This window comes from Rhinopithecus bieti, unplaced genomic scaffold (genome assembly GCF_001698545.2).
Source record: "Rhinopithecus bieti isolate Rb0 unplaced genomic scaffold, ASM169854v2 scaffold_3763, whole genome shotgun sequence".
Lineage (NCBI taxonomy): Eukaryota > Metazoa > Chordata > Mammalia > Primates > Cercopithecidae > Rhinopithecus > Rhinopithecus bieti.
The window spans coordinates 2,745,917-2,764,679 of NW_016804379.1; the positions used below are offsets into that span (position 1 = coordinate 2,745,917).

The 18,763-nt window shown below is 47.8% G+C and overlaps 1 protein-coding gene across 1 annotated transcript in view; it reads left to right on the forward strand.

The window, feature by feature from the left end:
• Window positions 1-9: 9 nt before the first annotated feature.
• Window positions 10-18,763, forward strand: part of FAM78B (family with sequence similarity 78 member B) — a 48,268-nt gene continuing 29,514 nt past the window's right edge. Inside the window, exon 1 of the mRNA XM_017867555.1 lies at window positions 10-507. Coding sequence (XP_017723044.1) covers window positions 245-507 — 263 coding nt within the window. The 5' untranslated portion in view covers window positions 10-244. The remainder of the gene's footprint in view (window positions 508-18,763) is intronic.

Genomic DNA, 18,763 nt, shown 5'->3' on the forward strand with positions numbered 1-18,763 from the left:
CCTCCGCGCGCCCTGCCGGAGCGAGGGGGCGGGCGTGGGCGGGCGTCGGGGCAGCGGAGACCCCGCGCCGCTGCAAGAGGAGGGGGCTTCCCCAAGGATGCCCGGCAGCTCCCGGTTCCTAGGTGCGAGCTGAGTCTGACCGGGAGCGAGCGGCGCGTCGCCATGCCGGCGTGACGCGCCCTCGGCTGCCCGCGCGGGCCCCCGCGCTGCCCCACGCCGCGCCGTGCAGGCGCCGGGCTGCAGGATGGGCTGTATCCAAAGCATCACCTGCAAGGCGCGGATCCGGCGCGAGAACATCGTGGTGTACGATGTGTGCGCCACCATCGACCAGTGCCCCACGCGCATCGAAGAGACCTCGCCCATCGTCCTGCGCTACAAGACCCCGTACTTCAAAGCCTCGGCCCGCGTGGTCATGCCCCCCATCCCCCGCCACGAGACCTGGGTGGTGGGCTGGATTCAGGCGTGCAACCAGATGGAGTTCTTCAACACCTACAGCGACCTGGGCATGTAAGCGACCCGCCGCGCGGCACGGGAGCTGACTCTGGGCCCCCAGCTCTGCTTGCCACCTTGACCCCCCTCCCCAGCTCCTTCCTACTGCTGTCCCCATCGTCTTTCTAAACCTTCCTCCCGCCTCCTCTCCCACCTCCCTCCTCCCTACGCTTTTGTTTCAGTGACAGGGCGGGTGTAGGGAGGCTCCTCGCGAAGGCATTTTCTCGTGGTTTGCTTCTGACTTCCCAGAAACGCGAGGAGAACGGTGCGGGGCGGGAAGAACGCGACAAGGAGGGTTCGAGAGACGGAGGTGGGGATGGCTGGCGAGTGCCTGGCGAGTTTCAGGGCGCCGTCTGTGCTTTGTGGGGCTCCCCGGGAAGAGTTTGGGGGAAACCATAGAGGAGTGGAGTGTAGTGCCGGGGGCGCATGGGCTGTGCCGCGCGTCCTTTGGAGAAACCGGAGCGGGCTTGGAAGAGCAGGTCCCGGGCATCCGAGCGGGAGTTGGTAGTTCTGTCCTTGCCCTCGCGACTGTTGAATTTCGAACCCTTTTCCCCCAGGCCAGGGAGCCGAGAGGCGTTTCCGTCTGGAACCACAAGCCGGACATAGTTGCCTCTCTGTCTCCGCGCCCCCTGGACCAGTTCTGGTAGGGAGCTGGAAGGCACCGGGTGCGTCCCGGCCAAGCAGGGCGGATGGCCTTGTGCGAGCAGCCTTCGGCTGGCGCGGCGCGGAGTTTCTTATGCTAAAGGAAAGGATGGGTCTCTTGTCTGTCTAGGGTCCTTACTTTTCAAAACTTTGCTAATTGCGGCACTGGAAGGGATTCCCCTGGCGCCCACCGCCGAATTCTGTCGGCGAGCTGGGAGCTCTCCAACTTTCAGCAGCGTCGGTTGGTGCGCGCCGGGCTTGGCTGCTGCGGTGAAGACCGAGGATCATCGCGGCTCCTCAACCGCCAGGGGCCGCAGGCTGCGGGCGATCGCGTCCGGGACTTTTATATTTACCAAATTTTCGTAACTCCGCACCCGCCTCTTTTTAGAACTAGACTCTGAGCAGGTGGCAACGACAATAGCTAAAAGGTTTAGGGCCTGCCTTCTACCTGCTGTTACAGTGTAGGTCTAGAACACCCTAATTAGCCTGCAGCCTACAGGGAAACCCTTTTTCTGGAAATTCAACTTCATTTCACTTACTGATCTAAAACTCTAGAGCTTCCAAGGTTCGCCTATTTAATATGGATATGGGATGGGGGAGTTCCCATTTTAAAAGGTCAAACTATCTTTTTAGCAGCAGTTTGCAGGCTTATTATTGCACTCTGAGAGCATGTAAGTTAACAGTAGTCATAGGCGCTAACAGAAATTTTGGCAGGTCGTTGTTTCCTTTTTTCCTCCCAAAGATTTTGCACTTTACTCTTTAAGCACAAAAGCTCAATGCTAGAGAAAAACTCAACTTCTAGTGAAGAAATTTGAGGCCCAGTTTCCAATATGCCTCTGCACACTGTATTCTTCTTTCTGGAAGACAGCTAGATATGAGAAATGAGGGATATTTTATTTTGGGTGAATCATGCCATTTACAAACAGACACACCCTCAAAAGAATGATTATATGTGAACACATGTGTCTCTTAAAACTGCTTTTTAAAATAAATTCATTATTTCCAGCCAAGTCAGAGAAAGCCACAGGCAGGGCCAGAGCCCTCCCTCTCATTTCCCTGGCCTCACCCTGATGACGATGGGTTTTTGGAGGACAGCAATTGCTCCCCTCAACAGCCTGGGGCCTCTGGTAGAGGAAGCCAGGAGTGACTGGGCAGAAGCAGCCTCATTTTTCCCAAGACTGCACAGCGGAGCTCTCTGTGGCCTTAAATCTCTTATGAATAAGTAAATCAAAAGCAAATATATAAATACAGAATTATTTCCATAAAACTTATTTTACCTTAGGAGAAGTCAAGTTGAGATATAAACAGACATGGTAGTTGAACTTCGTGGAATCTATAGGGAAGGTATGTCCTCATTGGAACCAACTTTAATGGATATGAATCAGTAATAGGATTCCTGACCCTTCTCCACTGAATCCTTGCATTTGGGATTTGGAAAGAGGTTTTGTTTTTAAACTGCCACTTTTGGTATTTTAAGAATCTTGGTTTTCATGTAGATGTAGGAGAGCAAAATAGACCCCAGTGAGTAATAAAGCATATTGTTATAGATTTGTGTCCACAGTCTACCTGTTTCTTCGTGGTTGCAATAATTGCTATGTGTTTAAGGCCACTTTGGAGCCCAGATTTGAATGAACCAATTTCCACAAGATATTTATGCCCAGAAAACTTTGCTAGTGTAAACTTTTTAATGGGAACTCATATTGCATGAAAGTTGCGGCAGTCTATTAGTTATTATGTGTACTTTAGCCAATACCTGGATTGTAAAAAATAGCATGGAGTGAATTTTCACCGCTGTGCAGTGTTCTGTCACATGAACCACAATATGGTGAAAGGGTCTGGGTTAGAAAACTGCCTTTTCAATATTTTGAAAAGGATTGTGCCAGAGGAAATCCACAGCATAAAATGGCAAGAAACTTCTGTTTACAGAATTGAAAGAAAGCATGAGGTTTTGTGGTTTAAATTTTAAACTTTTCCAAGAAGGGGTGGGCTTCTAAAAGAACGTTTGAAATAGTTGATGGCCATGATGACCAGAGCTTAATTTGAACTTTAACTCATTGCCATGGCACTTCCTTGAATGATTCTATAGAAACCAGGCTGGTGAATAGCTGTGGCACCTATTTATTTCTCATTTGGCCCTGGTCAGTCTTGCTAGTGCAGCCTTGAACAGACTGCTGCAAGTCTTCATCCCTTGGGGAGGAAGGGCTCCTGACTTTCTCAACCTGTCAGTAAACAAACATTTACCAAATGCTTCTGATGTACAGGCAGCAGCACCAAAGGAAACAAAGGAATATGCAGGCCGTTTTCACTGCTTCTCATTATAAGATGACACATGCAGAGAAAAGCAGTGCTCTTGGGCAGTGTGAAAGAAATGCCTGAAAGAGAGAGCTGGGGGGCCAGGCAGGGTGTTCTGGAGGTGAATGGACTCAAGGTGAACTCTGAGGTATGGGTAATATTCAGGTAGGCAAGGAGGAAGGACTAATTCCAAAGGGAAAGACCAGCAAAGATACAGAGGTAGGAAAATAGAAGGTGTTTTAAGGGGACATAAGTTGACTGGAGGGGAGTGTTCAAGAAGGAGAAAGTAGGAGATGAGGTTTGAAAGGTAGCTTGGGTCTGTTGGGTGGGCCCAGAATAACACAGTCTGGTAAAAGGAAAGATTAAAATCAGGTCTTGACCAGACAGGGTGTCAGAAAGCTCTTTATACCTTCTTTATACCTCTCGAATATGCAGAAGCTTTCCAACAGAGGTGGAAGATGTTTATAATGGAACAGTTTTGAATGCTGGAGTACAACGCTGAAGAGGTTTCCTGGGTAAGATTTAAACAAGGAATGGGGTTCTTGTGCCAGGGATGAATGAGGTGAAGACAAGGTCAGGGAAAACCAGCAATAGCTAAAGGCCCTTCTCATTCTCTTTGAGTCTTCTGGGGCTATAAGGGAACTCTCCATGGTCAGGCTAGGGCTGATAGTGTGGAAACCATCTCCACTGCCAATGTGGAAAACTTTGACCTGTGTGAAACTTTAGGAAGTCGTAGCTCAGTCATAGCTTCAAGAGACAGCTCCCGCCTGTCCCTCTACTCCTCCTTCAGAGCCAGGGTTATTGAGGATTTGGCTGTACCTACCCACCTCTGTTGCCTGTTCAGTCTAGTCCAAGCTGATTTCTATCCATTCTGAAACTGCTCTTGCTAAGTTCGTCTGTGATTTCCATGTTGCCGAATCCCTCAGACACTTTTGAGAGACACACAGTTTCAGCAGCATTCCTTGTAGACAGGCTTCTCTGTCTGGAACCACTCCTATCTTTTAGCTTCTATGCTATTTTTTTCCACTGTTTCTGTATCTCCATCTTACCCCAAAATACAGTTAATGGGACTTTTTTCTTCTGGTACTATGCTTTCCCTGGTAATTTCATCCGTCCTAATGGTGGGAGATAACCTATGTGATACACAGTCGCCTCCAGTCTAGATGTGTGTGTGTCTTCGCACAATAATGACATGACACAATGAAAGACATCTCAAGCTTAGGGTATCCAAACCCGAACTCTTGATCCCGACTATAGCTTCCACCCAAAATCTGCACCTTTGTCATCCTTCATCTTAGTAAATGACACCTCCACTCTTTGAGTTGCTCAAGTGAAACTATCTCTATGTCACCCTAGATATTTCCCCACACATCCAGCCCATCATTAAATCCTAGTGATCCCATCTCCAGAATATATCTATAATCCAGCTCCCACTCTCTGTCTACTGCTACCATCTCAGGACGTGTCACCATCAACTGTCACCTGTTCCTGCAGAGACTTTCTAACTGAACCTGTCACCACCATTCTTGTCCCCCTCCAGTCTACCTCCCGCAGCCAGAGTGATATATTAAAAATGTAGATGTTACTACTTTCTTGCTTAAACCTTTTAATAACTTACCATTGCAATTGGAATAAAATGGGAGAAATCTCTTGCATGGGAGGCCAAGGGGGGGGGTGGATCACTTGAGCCCAGGAGTTCAAGACCAGCTTGACCAAGATGGTGAAACCCCATCTCTACTAAAAATTCCAAAAATTAGCTGGGCATGGTGGCGCATGCCCCATTTACTCAGGTGGCTGAGGCATGAGAATCACTTGAACCTGGGAGGCGGGGTTGCAGTGAACCAAGATCGCACACTCCAGCCTTGGGTGACCGAGTGAGACTCTGTTTCAAAAAAGAAAGAAAGAAAGAAAGAAAGAAAGGAAGAAAGGAAGAAAGGAAGAAAGGAAGAAAGGAAGAGAGAGAAAGAAAGAAAATCTCTTTCTGTTCTGTGAATTTATGTTCTTAAGCCATGTCTTCCAGTCTTTCAAAAGAACCAACTTTATCCCAACTCAGAACATTTCCATATGCTGCTCTCCATCTGAAATGTGCTTCCTCCCTGCACTGCTCTAGCTAATTCCTGCTACTCATTCAGGTCTCAGCCATTATCTCCTCTGAGAGGCTACCCCTGATCTCACAGCTGAAATTAGGATCCTCCTGTTTTTTTCCTTCAAAACGCCCAGTTCTTGTACTGGTTACCATTAGTAAGAATGGGAGTGAGAATATAGTTATTCACTTAATTTCTGACTTGTCCACTACAGTATAAATTTCATGAAAACAGATGTTATATCTATCTTGTTTATGAACAGTGCATGGCCCATAGCAGATGTTCAATAAACATTTGATACAAAATAAGTGAATGATTTTTCTGACCTCAAATAGTCTACGTCCTCTTCAGCAAATCATGTCTCTTCAAAATTAGCTTTTCATGTTAAACTTAAGCCTGACCCCACAAAGATCTTGAACCCAAGACACTCCAGCAGTTACTTAGCACTAGCTTATAGTTTAACTCTGCTGTGCTTTTGCGTTATGTGTCCTGTGTTACCCCACCAGATGGTCTGCTTCTCGGCACAGGGCTTACTTCTGTCACTTCCTCCGTCTCCCTGAGGTGTTCTGTACACCGGGAGTGGTGTTCAGCAAACACTGAAGCCTCGCTCTCATGTCAGCTACCTGCTGTAAAGTGGCATTCAGTGTGTACCCAAGGAGACCTTGTTGTAGCACTGTGCCACCTGCATCACTAACTCGCTAATCCCAGGACTTGTGGAGGAGAAGGCTGGAGACCTTGGCTGGTACAGTTATGTCCCCCGAGCTAGAGTTCCCCTTCTTGTTACCGGTTACATGCTGCTACATGCACAGTGTGGCTTTAAGTGTGGCCCTCACTGGTGACCATAGAGGTGGTCACACAGTTGGGCATTTTGCTCTTGAGGACCAGATCAGCCCATCTTGAGTCTCCAGGCCACTTGACCAATACCCATTCCCCGCCACCCCCATTTCCGTTTTGTTCCAGTCAGGAGGCTCACGGTCTGGAAGTAACCAGAACTGCTTCTCAGCAGAAACACTGGGGATGCCAATCTAGAGTATCAGATGGGAAAGTGGGATCCAGTTCCTTTATTAAAGTACTGAGTGCCCTTGAAGGGGAGATGGCCTAACCCCTTTGCTTGTAATCTCCATCTCTGCAAAAGAGGAGCAGGAGAGGATTAACCGGTCTTATCAGGGAAGCGTTAAGCTCACTAGAGATAAAGCACAACTCTGGAGTTGGAGGAGGGGTTGGAGAGATAGGGGAGGAAACAAATGATTAGGAAAAGATGTAGAGGGGGAGAAACAAATAGAAAGTTAACAAAATGTGGCTTGTGTCACCTGGGATATTAATCTGCACTCCAGGGCAGTGGATGGGTTGGGGAAAGCAAGGACAGGAGATGGACTGTGAGAGCATCAGACTGCAAGGTATCGGTGACCTTCCACAGGCAGCAGGGGCACATGCTATTTTAGGGGCCAGGTCTGCAGAGGCATCGTGTTCTAGTTTAAGGATGCAGACTGGCAAGTGAAAGGGAAATGCAAAGTCTGTTGTGGGGTGTGCGGTCCCAAATACCCCCTTTCCTTCTAATTCGTACTGCATTCTGATCTCATCTGACCCTCTCATCTGACCCACCTGGTTCTTGAGAACTAGGTACTATTATCATGCCTGTCTTACTGATGAGGAAACTGAGTCTCAGGGGGTCAGGTAACTTGCCTGAGGCCATACGTCAAGTAAGTGGCCGAGCTGAGACTGCAAGCCATGTCTTCTTGCCCTGTGTCCTGGCTTTCTGTATACTGCCACAGTTTGGTCTGTGAGGGGACAGGTCAGCCCTCCATTCATATCAGCACTAGAAAAGTTAGTAGTCATGGCCACTGTTATTGTCATCATGCACCTAGCTCTTTTCCTTAAAGCTTCTTGTAAGGAAGCCTAGGGTTGCCCAAAGCCTCCAAGTAGCTGATAGCATGGCTTTCTTCTTACCCAGCTTCCTTCCCTGGACCACTTTGGTCTACCGATAAGAAAAAGTTGTCACAGGTAACAGAGGGGCCACAACTTCTGTTGTGTTAACACCAAACAGGCTACAAGAAGTGGCTGTCATTTATATGTTGGTTATTATGGACTCCTTTGAGAAGAGAAATAACTGGAAATTAGCAGTAGCAGGGCATCCTGGTGAATACTCATGAAGCAGAGTCCTCGTGGTGCTGAGGGTCCCTGGAAGGGTCCTTGGTGTGCCCGCCTGCACACCAACAGCAGAGCTGCCCAGAAAGTGGGGTATTCCCCCACAGAGGCAGAGTCATGAGGCAAGTTGCCTCTTATTCTCACCAATCCAAATCAATCTGGTATTTAAGGATGGTTCTAGAGTTGTTGTTGTTGTTGTTGTTGTTTCAGGTTTTAGTAAAGAAAGTGTGAGTGTGCCTGTGCCAGGAGAGTTGTCCAGATCGAGGAATGTCTGGAGATGCTGTTTGGGAAGGAAAAGAAAGACAAGGGAAATAACACACGTGAGAGGTCTATGTGCCTGGCACTGTGCGGGGTGCTTTCCATACATGGCCTCATGGAAATCTTACCCAGTGAGAGAAGTTATCCTATTGTGAGCTCCAGGGGTGCTCAGTAACTAGCTCAAGGCCTCATGGCCAGCAAGGTGCCATGCCAGGAGTCAAGCCCATGTCCTCTGACTACTCTGTTTCTTTTTAAAAACTATCTATCTATGTATCTGAGAAAAGGTCTTGCTCTGTTACCCAGGCTGGAGTGCAGTGGCACAATCACAGCTCACTGCAGGCTGGATCCCCTGGGCCCAAGCGATTCTCCCACCTCAGGCTCCCGAGTAGTTGGGAGCACAGGCATGTACCACCACACCTGACTAATATTCTATTTCTAATAGACAATGGCCTTATCTCCCAGGAAGGGGGTTCTCTGAACTTGCTTTACAGAGTAGTAATAATGGACCTAGCTTTATCGGTTTTCTCTGATTTCTCTATTTCCTCCCTCCTTTGGGAACAGAGTAGGTTGCTCTGAGATCATGTATGTGAACCTCCTTGCATTCCCCCTGGGAAGGGCATTGGTGGGTAGCTGTAAGAGCCGTATCTCTGTGAGGGGCCGGGAGTAAAGACAGCAGGGAATAAGCTCCTTTCATGCCGAGGAGCACATTCCCTGGGAGCAGGGGAACAACATCCTCAGCTCTTGGACTGCAAGCTGGTTGATCTGGGCTGTAGCTTTTAGCCTTGTGCCTATACCTTCAGGCCCTAATGGGCAGCCCTGGGCCCCAACAGACAGTCACCCAGACCACCCAGGTACTGGATATGGGGTTCTGTTCATCCCTCAAACTCTCCAGGCAGTTGCTGTTCGGGTGGATGATTAGGAAGAGAAGGAGAACGAGGATTCCCTTCTGGTGGTGGAAGGGACCCCTGGCTCTGTCATCAGCTCATTGGACATACCTCTGGCTCCCCAGAATTCCTGCACTATTCCTTTTCTTGAGGCCCCTTCAGGGTACCATGTTAGCCATGTGGACCCTGCTCCCTCATTAGGTTCTGGGGTACATGCCAGTTGGAACTGTTCACTGTGCCAGTGGAAGATTTAGCTGCTGGTTCCCCAGCACAGGGTTCCAGTCAGAAGACCTGGGTCCCAGTGCCAGCTGCATGACCTTTGGCAGGTCCCTTAACAAGTCAGCGTCTAGTTTGCCTGTACATAAATGGACAGTAATAAGATCCCCCCATCCTAATGCCATAGGGATTAGGAATCAACACTTGTGATTTTTGTTATTACAGAGCATGCTCGTTATTATTGCTAGAGGATGACTCTGGATCAGCCTTAAGGAACAGGGAGGTTGTGGCTGTGGCCCTGCAACTTCCTTGGACAGAGAAGCATTCAGACTCTGGAGAGGGGTCTCTGGTATGTCAGCTATACAAACCTCCTCTACAAACCCACTCAGAGATAGAGGGGAGGAGAAAGGCTTGCTCTGTACCTCTGGAGTCTGGGCTGTTTTCTATTCCAACTCAGGAGGGCACTGGAGGCCCCCCTCCCCCTGACGCCATGTCACTCAGACGTCACCCTCCTTGTTCTCCTCTAAGCTGTAGACTTTGGGAAGCCTCCAGGAGCCTGGCTGCTCCTAATCCCTGGACATGATACCTGCAGCCTAGCCACATCCTTGTGGGGACTTCCTGCCCCATCCCTGAGCCCTCCTTTGGTAACAGTATCACTCAGGCTGGGGGAAGGAACTACAGTTTGTCCAAGCCAAGGACTTGAGGGCTGGGTGATGCTGGAGCATGTGAGCCATGCTGTTCATGCTCAGGAAGGTTGTGCAGTGTCTGGCTTGGATGGACAGTGAGACCAGCACCTGAAATCATTTGTGTCCAAAGCTGTGTTTAAGGTACTTTATTCTTTGCAAGTCCCTTTCATGATTTTTGTCTTCTTTATAAGGGGACCTGTCATAATTAACCTCACAATAATCATGAAACATGTAGGGCAATAGTTATTCCTATTTCAGATAAGCAAACTGAGGTCTAAGGAGATTAAATTATGTGTCCAGGGTCATCCTGGCAAGCACTGGTAGACTCAGGCCTGATGCTCAGGCGTCCCACCTCCTCTCCCAGTGCCCCCCATACTGAGTCCTTACTCAGCCAACCAAGAATGGGAGTCAGGGATGGGAGAGGTAATCCTCAGAGCCGTGTGCATTGGGCACCTCTGGCTCAGCCAGCATGTGGACAGTTTTAGGGGCATCATTTATGGTGTCTGAAGACAAGAGAGGGTAAACAGGACCACCTAAGTGTCTTCAACAAGCACAAAGAGAAATTTTCAGGCTGTCAGATTAAAACAAAATAAATAAGGCCATTTTGTTATTAAAATAAAGGGATGGCACATCAACAGGGTCACTGTTGCAAAGCCCCTGGCTGGCTCCTGCTCCTGGGGCCTGACCTTTCAGAGCTGGCTGGTGGGCCTGTGTCCGGCACAGGCTCTCAGAGGCTGTTAGAGGCCTGGCTAATGGGAAGCGGTAAATCGGCATCCGCAGTCAGCACTTTCGGCAGCAACCTGAGGGAGCAGGCAGAGGCTTCTGGGGCATGCGTGGCGGCAGGTACAGGCTTTGGCAAGTCCAAGAGCTGCCAGAAACAGGCAAATTAGATGTTGCTTTGCCTTCGGCATGGGGGCACGGACTGGGATATGTAGGGGAAGAGAGGCGTGAAGGGAATCAGACATGCCCATTTTCTGTGAGAGCAGGATTTTACTTACCTTCCAGTCCCTCTCCCGAGACCACACACGCTGAACCTCCATTCCAAAATGGCAGTCCCCACACCTGAGCTGGGCAAATCAATTCAAGAACAGATTTTTTGTTATGACTTAATGATTTGAGAGTCTGTTTCAAGCTTCCACGAACCATCTTCACGTTCTTTAGGAAGGATGAGTGATTTGTGCCACAAACTGACCCCCAAACTCCTGTTGAAGTTATTTTCTTGGCTTTCAGAACCCAGGAACCTGTCTTTTGCTAAGAAACCTGCACACACTGAGTGATGGGCAGCTATGTACACATTGTCTGTCTCCACATGAAACCATAAGAGACTTACTCAACTTGATAATAACTAGTTGTTGAACACTTAACTAGTGCCAGATGCTTCAGATGTACTGTCTGTGAAATAGAGAGCACCATTATTTTCCTCATATTAGAGATGAAGCGGAGGCCTACAGCGGTTGGATAACATGTCCAGCATTACTCAGCTAAGTAGTGCCAGAGCCAGATTTAGAAAGCAGGTCAAACTAATTCCTGTGACTCCTTATGATGTTGTACTGCCTCATAAGGGTTGAACGAATGAATGTCCAAATGAATGAATGATCAGGAAGTGTTCAGGATATTGCTTGAGTGTTTGCTTTTGTCCTTGCTGAGGAGACCTGGGAAACAAAAGGTTTAAATCAAATTGGAAATGGCTAGCCTCCTCACCTCCCAGCTGCCTGGTTCACTCAGCTGCTCAGGATGTGATAATAATGAAACCGGGGTCTTGGGACCAGACCCAGGGGACCATCACAGCACCAGATGCAGTACTCTGTCCTTTCAGCTACCTCACAGGTGACTGTTACTAGCTACCAGTCACAGCAGGGTCTTGATTAAAGAGTAGAGAAATGGCCAGAAGAATGCAAGTGGTAGATCAACAGCATCATCCTTAACTCACAGGGTGTTGAAATGGTACGGGAAATCATCTAGCTCATTTGCTTCTTTTACAGATGGGGACGCTGAAGCCCAGAAAAGGGCAGTGCCACAACTAGTGAGGGACAGAACCAGGACTCAGATCCAAGTCCATGGGCCTGGATCACTGGCTCACTCTGTGGGTCAAGGCTGGAGGCACCCAGCACACCTAGTCTTCAAAGCAGCAGTCAGCGGTCACCACCCCGTGTTTTTTCATCACTGCCAGCCCCCGACCCCCAACAGGTTTCCTGAGGGTCCAGGTCTTCAGGCAGAGATGACCACCTGCCCAGGAAAGGAAGGTGCACAGGGTGCAGGAAGAACCCATCCCTTGGCAACAGAGAGGAACTCAAATCAGCCCGAGGGATGTCTACACAGTTGCCAGGAGCAGAGAGTCCAGTCTATTTTCAGTGTCTATATGCAGTGATTAGCAAGCAAGAAAGAAGAGGGTCTCCCCAGAGACACCTATCACAGATGGCAGGAGATGAGAGGGCTTGGCAGCCCAAGGGAAGGGGAAAGTATGGAGAAACTGAGATTCAGCCGGGATTCCCAATAACCCAGAATCCCTTTCTTCCACCCCTCAATACCCACCTCACCCCAGCCCCGGTGCTGATGGCATGCATGGCCCTCCTGGCCCACTACCCACACACAGGGAAGGTATCGTCATAGCCCCTGGCAGCTCTAGAAGAAATAAGATCCGAGTAGTGTCAAATATGACAGATTGTGAGGGGGCCACGGGCCCTCCCTTGACAGCAGGGCTCAGCTGGGAGGCCTCTGTGGAGCAGAACAGATGGGAGAAGTCTGAGAGGGATATCCTAGCAGCGTGGAGACCCTGTCTCTGTTGTGACTTTTAGTTGATTTCAGTCAATTCTTTTGTCGTTGTTTTGTTTTATTGAGGCATTTCAGCATAGGGGCATGATCAAATGGTGCTGTATCTGCTTACCCTAAAGGAGGTGTGGTTGGGAAGGAATGGGAAGGAACAGGTCCAGGCAGCACCCCATTTTGCTTTGTCCTTGTTGGGATCTAAGGGGGGTATAGAGGAAGGACTGGAGAGGGAGATGAGTGTGTACCTCTGAGCAGCCTGCCACCACTGCCTGTCTGACTTACTCTAAAGCTGTAGTCTGTGTACCACTCCACGCTGCCTGTCATGAGCACTCTGGGAATCCAGGGTGATGTCATGTGGTCCACCTCCCCCTTACATAGTCCTGTTGCTGCCTGGCCCTCCTTCTCCAAGCTTGCACTGGGACCTGGCTCCTGCCCTCCCTGGAGGCCTCTATAGAGGAGGAGGCATCCTCATGTTTCCTGGGCTGTGTGGACCCTTCACTGTTGTCCTGCCTGCCTGGCATGGCCTGTTTAAGACCTGTAGCTCACAGGGCTCCTGCCTGTCTGATCGATCAGCCTTGCTGCCTGATACTCAGTATTTGTTGCCAGATTCCTGCCTGCCTTTGAACTGCTTGTTCATCTTTGTGTCCATCCCAAGTTCTACTGGCTTGATTTCTGACCTCTGCTTGTCTTGGAATGGTCACTCTTTCAAGCTGCAGGACTTTAGCCAGATGCCCTTCCCCAAACCCCTGGACCCCCCCACTTCTCATTGACTCTCCGAATTGTGTTCCCCATCTCCCTCTGAAGAGATAAATATGGAAGGAACCACAGCTGGAGAAGCAAAGCTGTCCTCCACCCTTGGAGCAGAACCATTCACCCTTCTCCTGGGAACCATGAGTCACTCTGTCCTTCACATTGCCTCCAAGCCTGGCTGGGCTGCTTCTTTCATCTCGTGAGCGGGTTTCCAAAAACCATGGATGATCTTTATAAAGAAAATTACTTGTGATCTAAAGGGGCAACTCAACTAGAGTTTTGGGTGGCTGGTGAGGAAGCTGGGAACAATTAAAACCAGAGTACCGGCTGGGTGCGATGGCTCATGCCTGTAATCCCAGCACTTTGGGAGGCCAACGCAGGCAGATCGTGAGGTCAAGAAATCGAGACCATCCTGGCCAACATGGTGAAACCTCATCTGTACTAAAAATACAAAAATTAGCCGGGTGTGGTGGTGCGCACCTGTAGTTCTTGGGAGGCTGAGGCAGGAGAATTTCTTGAACCCCGGAGGTGGAGGTTGCGGTGAGCAGAGATCACAACACTGCACTCCAGCTTGGTGACAGAGTGAGATTCCATCTTAAAAAAGAAAAAGAAAAAAAAAATGGAGGACTGAGAACTTCCTCTGAGTATGTGGGGTTTGGAATCCAGAGGGCACAGGTTAAAGGGGGATTGATTCAACAAGTGTCCGAGGCCAGTTCAAATACAGCAAGTCTGCAGCAGAGAGGGAGTATGAAAGAAGCTTAAGAACATGATTGTCCTCTTGGCAAGCATCTTAAAGGCCTGAATATCAAGAGTAGATTCTAAAATGTGAAAAAGTGAACAATTAATGGGGTGCAGGCAGGGCTAAGAGAAGCTACGATGGGCCTAGTTCCTCGCGACAAGACCAGACAAATTCTTGACCTTAGGTACTGCCGTGTCCTGACAGCACAGAACTGAAAGGCCCAGGCAAGGTTAGCAGCTACTCCCATCCTTATCCTTGACACCTGAGAACAACCACCACCACAGGCTTCTGTGCTGCAAAGTTCCCTGAGGTAACATCTCCAGTTGGATGGCTGAGCAGATGGCTTTAGCTAGATGATTCCAGAGAGGGGAGGCACTAGGAACACTGAAGGGCCGTTCTACAGCTAGGGTGGACATCCTCCTCCCTGGCCGGTGCCTGGGCTGCTGGGATTCTTAGATGTCTTTGAGAAATTTTGTGTTTTCAGAACCTGTATCTGGCAGAGACTCCAGGTAATCTGGGTACCTATGGGGTTGCTTAATCACAATTGAAAAGTCTTTCAGAGATGGAACTGTTCTATAATTAGGCTGAGAGTTGGGGCCAGGGGAAGGTTGAGTACTGGTGTGGATTTAGTGCTAATGGGCTCCTTCTTGCTACCAGGCCCTCAAAGTTGAATAGAAAGGGAAAGGTAGCATTTGTCTACATGATAAAGTTTTTGCGGAAACCCTGTCTGTTGACCTTTAACCTTGGGATCTGTACATAGTTACTTTTTCATGAAGCAGCTAATTCTCTTTAGCCAAATGGTTGAACAGTTGAGTAGGTCTGGCACTTGAAGCAGAGATACTTGGGTACAGCCCCTACTGAGGAGTGTTTGTGAACACCTGGAGGCTAAGATGGTCACTTGTCCACTTACATCCGGCCATGGTTTCTGTGGTTGTATCAATGACTTCAGATTGAGGGATCCTAGGCCAACAATTGGACAAACTCACTGCTGACCAAGAAGAGCAGGATGCTTCTGGATCAGAACCCAGGAATGTTCAGGGCTTTATCCTAAGAGGCAAGAGTCTTCCTTGGATGCTGGGAGGGTTTTTTCAAGATTTACCTTCAACATCTGGTGCTTCCTGAAATGTCTGTCATCAGAATTAGAATCTTATTATACCTTAGTATAATAAGATTATACCTTAGTACTTATGACTTTCCACAAAAAGGAAAATCCTGGAATGTTTTCATGCCATCCTCAAAAGCAAAAAAAAAAAAAAAAAAAAATTGAAAAAATATTCTATCAGAAATGCCCCTGGTTAAACTGAAGCAGAGTAACCAGAGAGAAAGAAGTGGACGAGACAGTCAGATTGTCTTCATTGAGACATTTCAAAAGCACAGGCCAATTTACAGGGTAGCATTGAACTCCTGAGCTATTACAAGTCTACAGGCATTTGTTTCCAGTCTCAAGTGTTCAGCTTCTCTGATGCCATCCTCTATAACCTAGCACAGAACCAAGGTGAATCTCCCTGCAAGCTCCTTGGCAAAAATCAACTTCTATGCCAGATTAAAACCCCAGTTCTGGGTGATACCATCCAACTTCTAAACATTTCTGATTTACCTCTATTATACCTTTTAATTTTTTTATTTTTTAAATATAGGTAGAGACAAGGTCTCACTATGTTGCTCAGGCTAGTCTCAAACTCCTGGGCTCAAGTAATCCTGCCTCTGCCTCCCAAAATGCTGGCATTACAGGCATGAGCACCTGCACCCAGCCTGCTTCTATGTATACTTTAAAAGAATGTGTATTTCTTGTTGTCCATAAGATCCCACTTGCTAGTTGTATTGTACAAATGTTCTATATTCTTGGTAATTTTTATGTTTGATCTATCAATTGAGAAAGTCTGTTGAAATTTGTGTATGCTAGTGTTGTCATAACTCTTTTTGCAGTTTTTTCATATTTTACTTTATACATTTTGAGAATGGGGCTTCTTACCTCTTGAGTTGTGGATTTCCTCTTCATTTTTGACCCCTAGGAATTTATTTTTGCAAATTCAACTGTGTATTCAAGAAGAAACTTGGGATGTGGGAGTTTTTCAGGAGATTTAGTCTATTATGATTTACTTACTATATTCTTCTGTTCCTCAGTTATAGACGAAAGTAAGCTTTTCATATCTCCTGTTTCTGATTTGAATGAATGTCTTTCAGAGCAAGCTGCCTATCTAGGCAAGGCTCTTTGATAAAAAGAACTGAGGTTTTTTTTTCACTTAGCACCCCACTGTTAGAGGTGAAGTGGGAGCCAAGGCACTGGGAGAGTTTGGGTCTAAGGCCAAGGGCAAGAGAGTCCAGCACGTTGTCCCACTGTGCACTAGGCACAACCACCTGCGGTATATTGCTGCCTCAGCAGACCCAGTTTCTCTGAGATGCATTCCTCAGACATCTCAAACCCCCCTGATGCACAGCCATCCTCATTGTCCCTGTGGAGTATCAGAGTGTGAAGTAGCTAGCTCCAGGTTTCTCTGCACCTGTTCCCTGATTTTACCTCCAAGGCTCACTTTGCACTGGCATTTGGCTTCTGGCAGGCAGGAAGCTTGTTGCCTTCTTCTCTTCCAGGTGGCTCTAGGAAGGACCAGCAGAGGGAAGGGAGGTGGGAGAGGAGACCAAGAGGCAAAGCAATGTCATTTGGAAGGTGCAGCCAGCAACCCCCAAGAAGGCACACATGCCTAGTATCACCCTGCACTCAGCAGGCTGACACTGAGGTGGGGATAGAGCATGGGGATTCCGTGTGTGGAGCTATTCTACGATATGGAGCTCAAGGTGGTTGGGGCCACATAAACCTTGAATGTAATGAAAAAGGCTAGGCTTGAAATTTAATGTTTACAAAAATGCTCCCATGTATGTTACTCCTGTTGAGCCTCACACTCACTTTTAGAAATGGTGGTATTGTTCTCCATGTGATGAGAGAAAACCAAGGCTCCGCATGCTGAACTGATTCAGCAGGTTTACATGGTTAGGAGGCGGCCACACTCGCTATCCAATTCCAAATTGATTACTCCCTTTAGGTAGCTGATGCTGGAAAAGGGGAAAGTGATAGAACTTCTGAAGCTGAAAAGACCTTGGAGATCCCAGTCTTCTTCCTTGACTTGACAGGTGAAAAGACATGTAAAAGAGGTAAAAGGAATTGCCCAAGCTCATACAAAAAGCTGAGAGATCCTCAAAGGATGAAGTTTATTTTAAAATGTCTGTTTTTTATAACAGTAGTCAATTCAGTGAGTGTGATTTTTATGAATGCTTATCGCTTCTCTGAGAAACCGACTCTGTGGTGGGATGACAGTCTACAGGAATAACTTAGCCGAATGGACAACTGCATTGGGAGGAAAGGATATGAGTTCCCTTTGTCACCTGACCTTCCTGGCTCAAAGTGACAGCACAGGTTGTCTCCTCTCTCATTTCCGTTGAGTTCCCATTAGAAGTCTGAGCTGCATCCCAGCTGCCTGCCCGCCATTGGGCAGATCCTTTTCTAATGCAGATTTTCATCATTGATTCATCACCTAATGGGAACAGATGAACATGAGGTGCTAGGCGTTTACACAAATGATATCTCATTTAACACTCATTCACATTATCTCTATTTCACATATAATGAAACTATGGCTCGTGAAAGACCATGTAAGTTGCCCAAACTTTCAGTGCTGGAATCAGAATATAACACCAGGTTCGAAGAATTCCAAAGCTATGCCTCTGACTACCATCATGCGTATATAGATGCTTCACCTAAAAGAGAAAAAGGAACCTCAGGTTCTGAGCAGGGCTTGGGAAAGCTGGGCACAGCAAATAATTTGAACATCTCATGGCAAAACTATTGCAATCACTCTTCCCAAATTACTGTACCAGAGGTATTTCAAGATTTATCTGTTAGCCATAAGACACTCCTTAAAACATCTGATTAGAGTTGAATTATTTGAGTTACCAGCTCTCTAGATCCCTCATATCTTACTTTGCATTCATCTGAGGTTTCTAGATGGGTTTCTACAAAAAGAGATTCATTGTTGTTAAAGTTGAAGTGTTAAATTAACAGAAAGAGTGTACCACAATGGAGAGGAGCATGAGATTCAGAAGTCACCAGTCACCAACAATTCATTTCCCTTAACCCCTCTTTGATTGCAGGCAACATTAAAAAGCACAGACTTTGGGCCAAGGAAGTAGCTCATGCCTGTAATCCCAGCACTTTGGGAGGCCGAAGTGGGAGGATCACTTGAGCCCAAGAGTTCGAGACCAGCCCAGGCAACAAAGCGCAAGACCCCATCTCTACAAAAAATACAAAAATTAGCCTGGGGTATGGTGGTGTGCACCTGAAGTCCCAGCCACTTGGGAGGCTGAGGTGGGAGGATTGCTTGAGCCCAGGAGGTCAAGGCTGCAGTGAGCTATGATTGCACTGCTCTGCTCCAGCATGGGTGACAGAGTGAGATCCTGTCTCAAAAAAAAAAAAAGCATGGTCTCTGGAACCTTAGTATGTGAGTTCAAATCCTGCTTGCACCATTTACTAGCTGTGATTTCAGGCACATTAACTGTCTGAGCAGGGGGAACACAGTAGACCCATAAAAACAGCTTGACAATACCATAATTTCCCATCCAGCCATCCCCAGGCAGAATTATGCCAATTCTCTAAAGCATCCTTATGGGTTCTAACTTATTCATCCTTTGGGCTCGGTTCCCCAACTTCTTGGGGAACTTCTTGGGGTCTGGCCTAAGCTGGCTGCAGCCATGAGAGGACATCCCTGGGCCTCCTGCCCACTGTTGCTCATTTAGGCATTATCATCCTGGCATTGCCTGCTT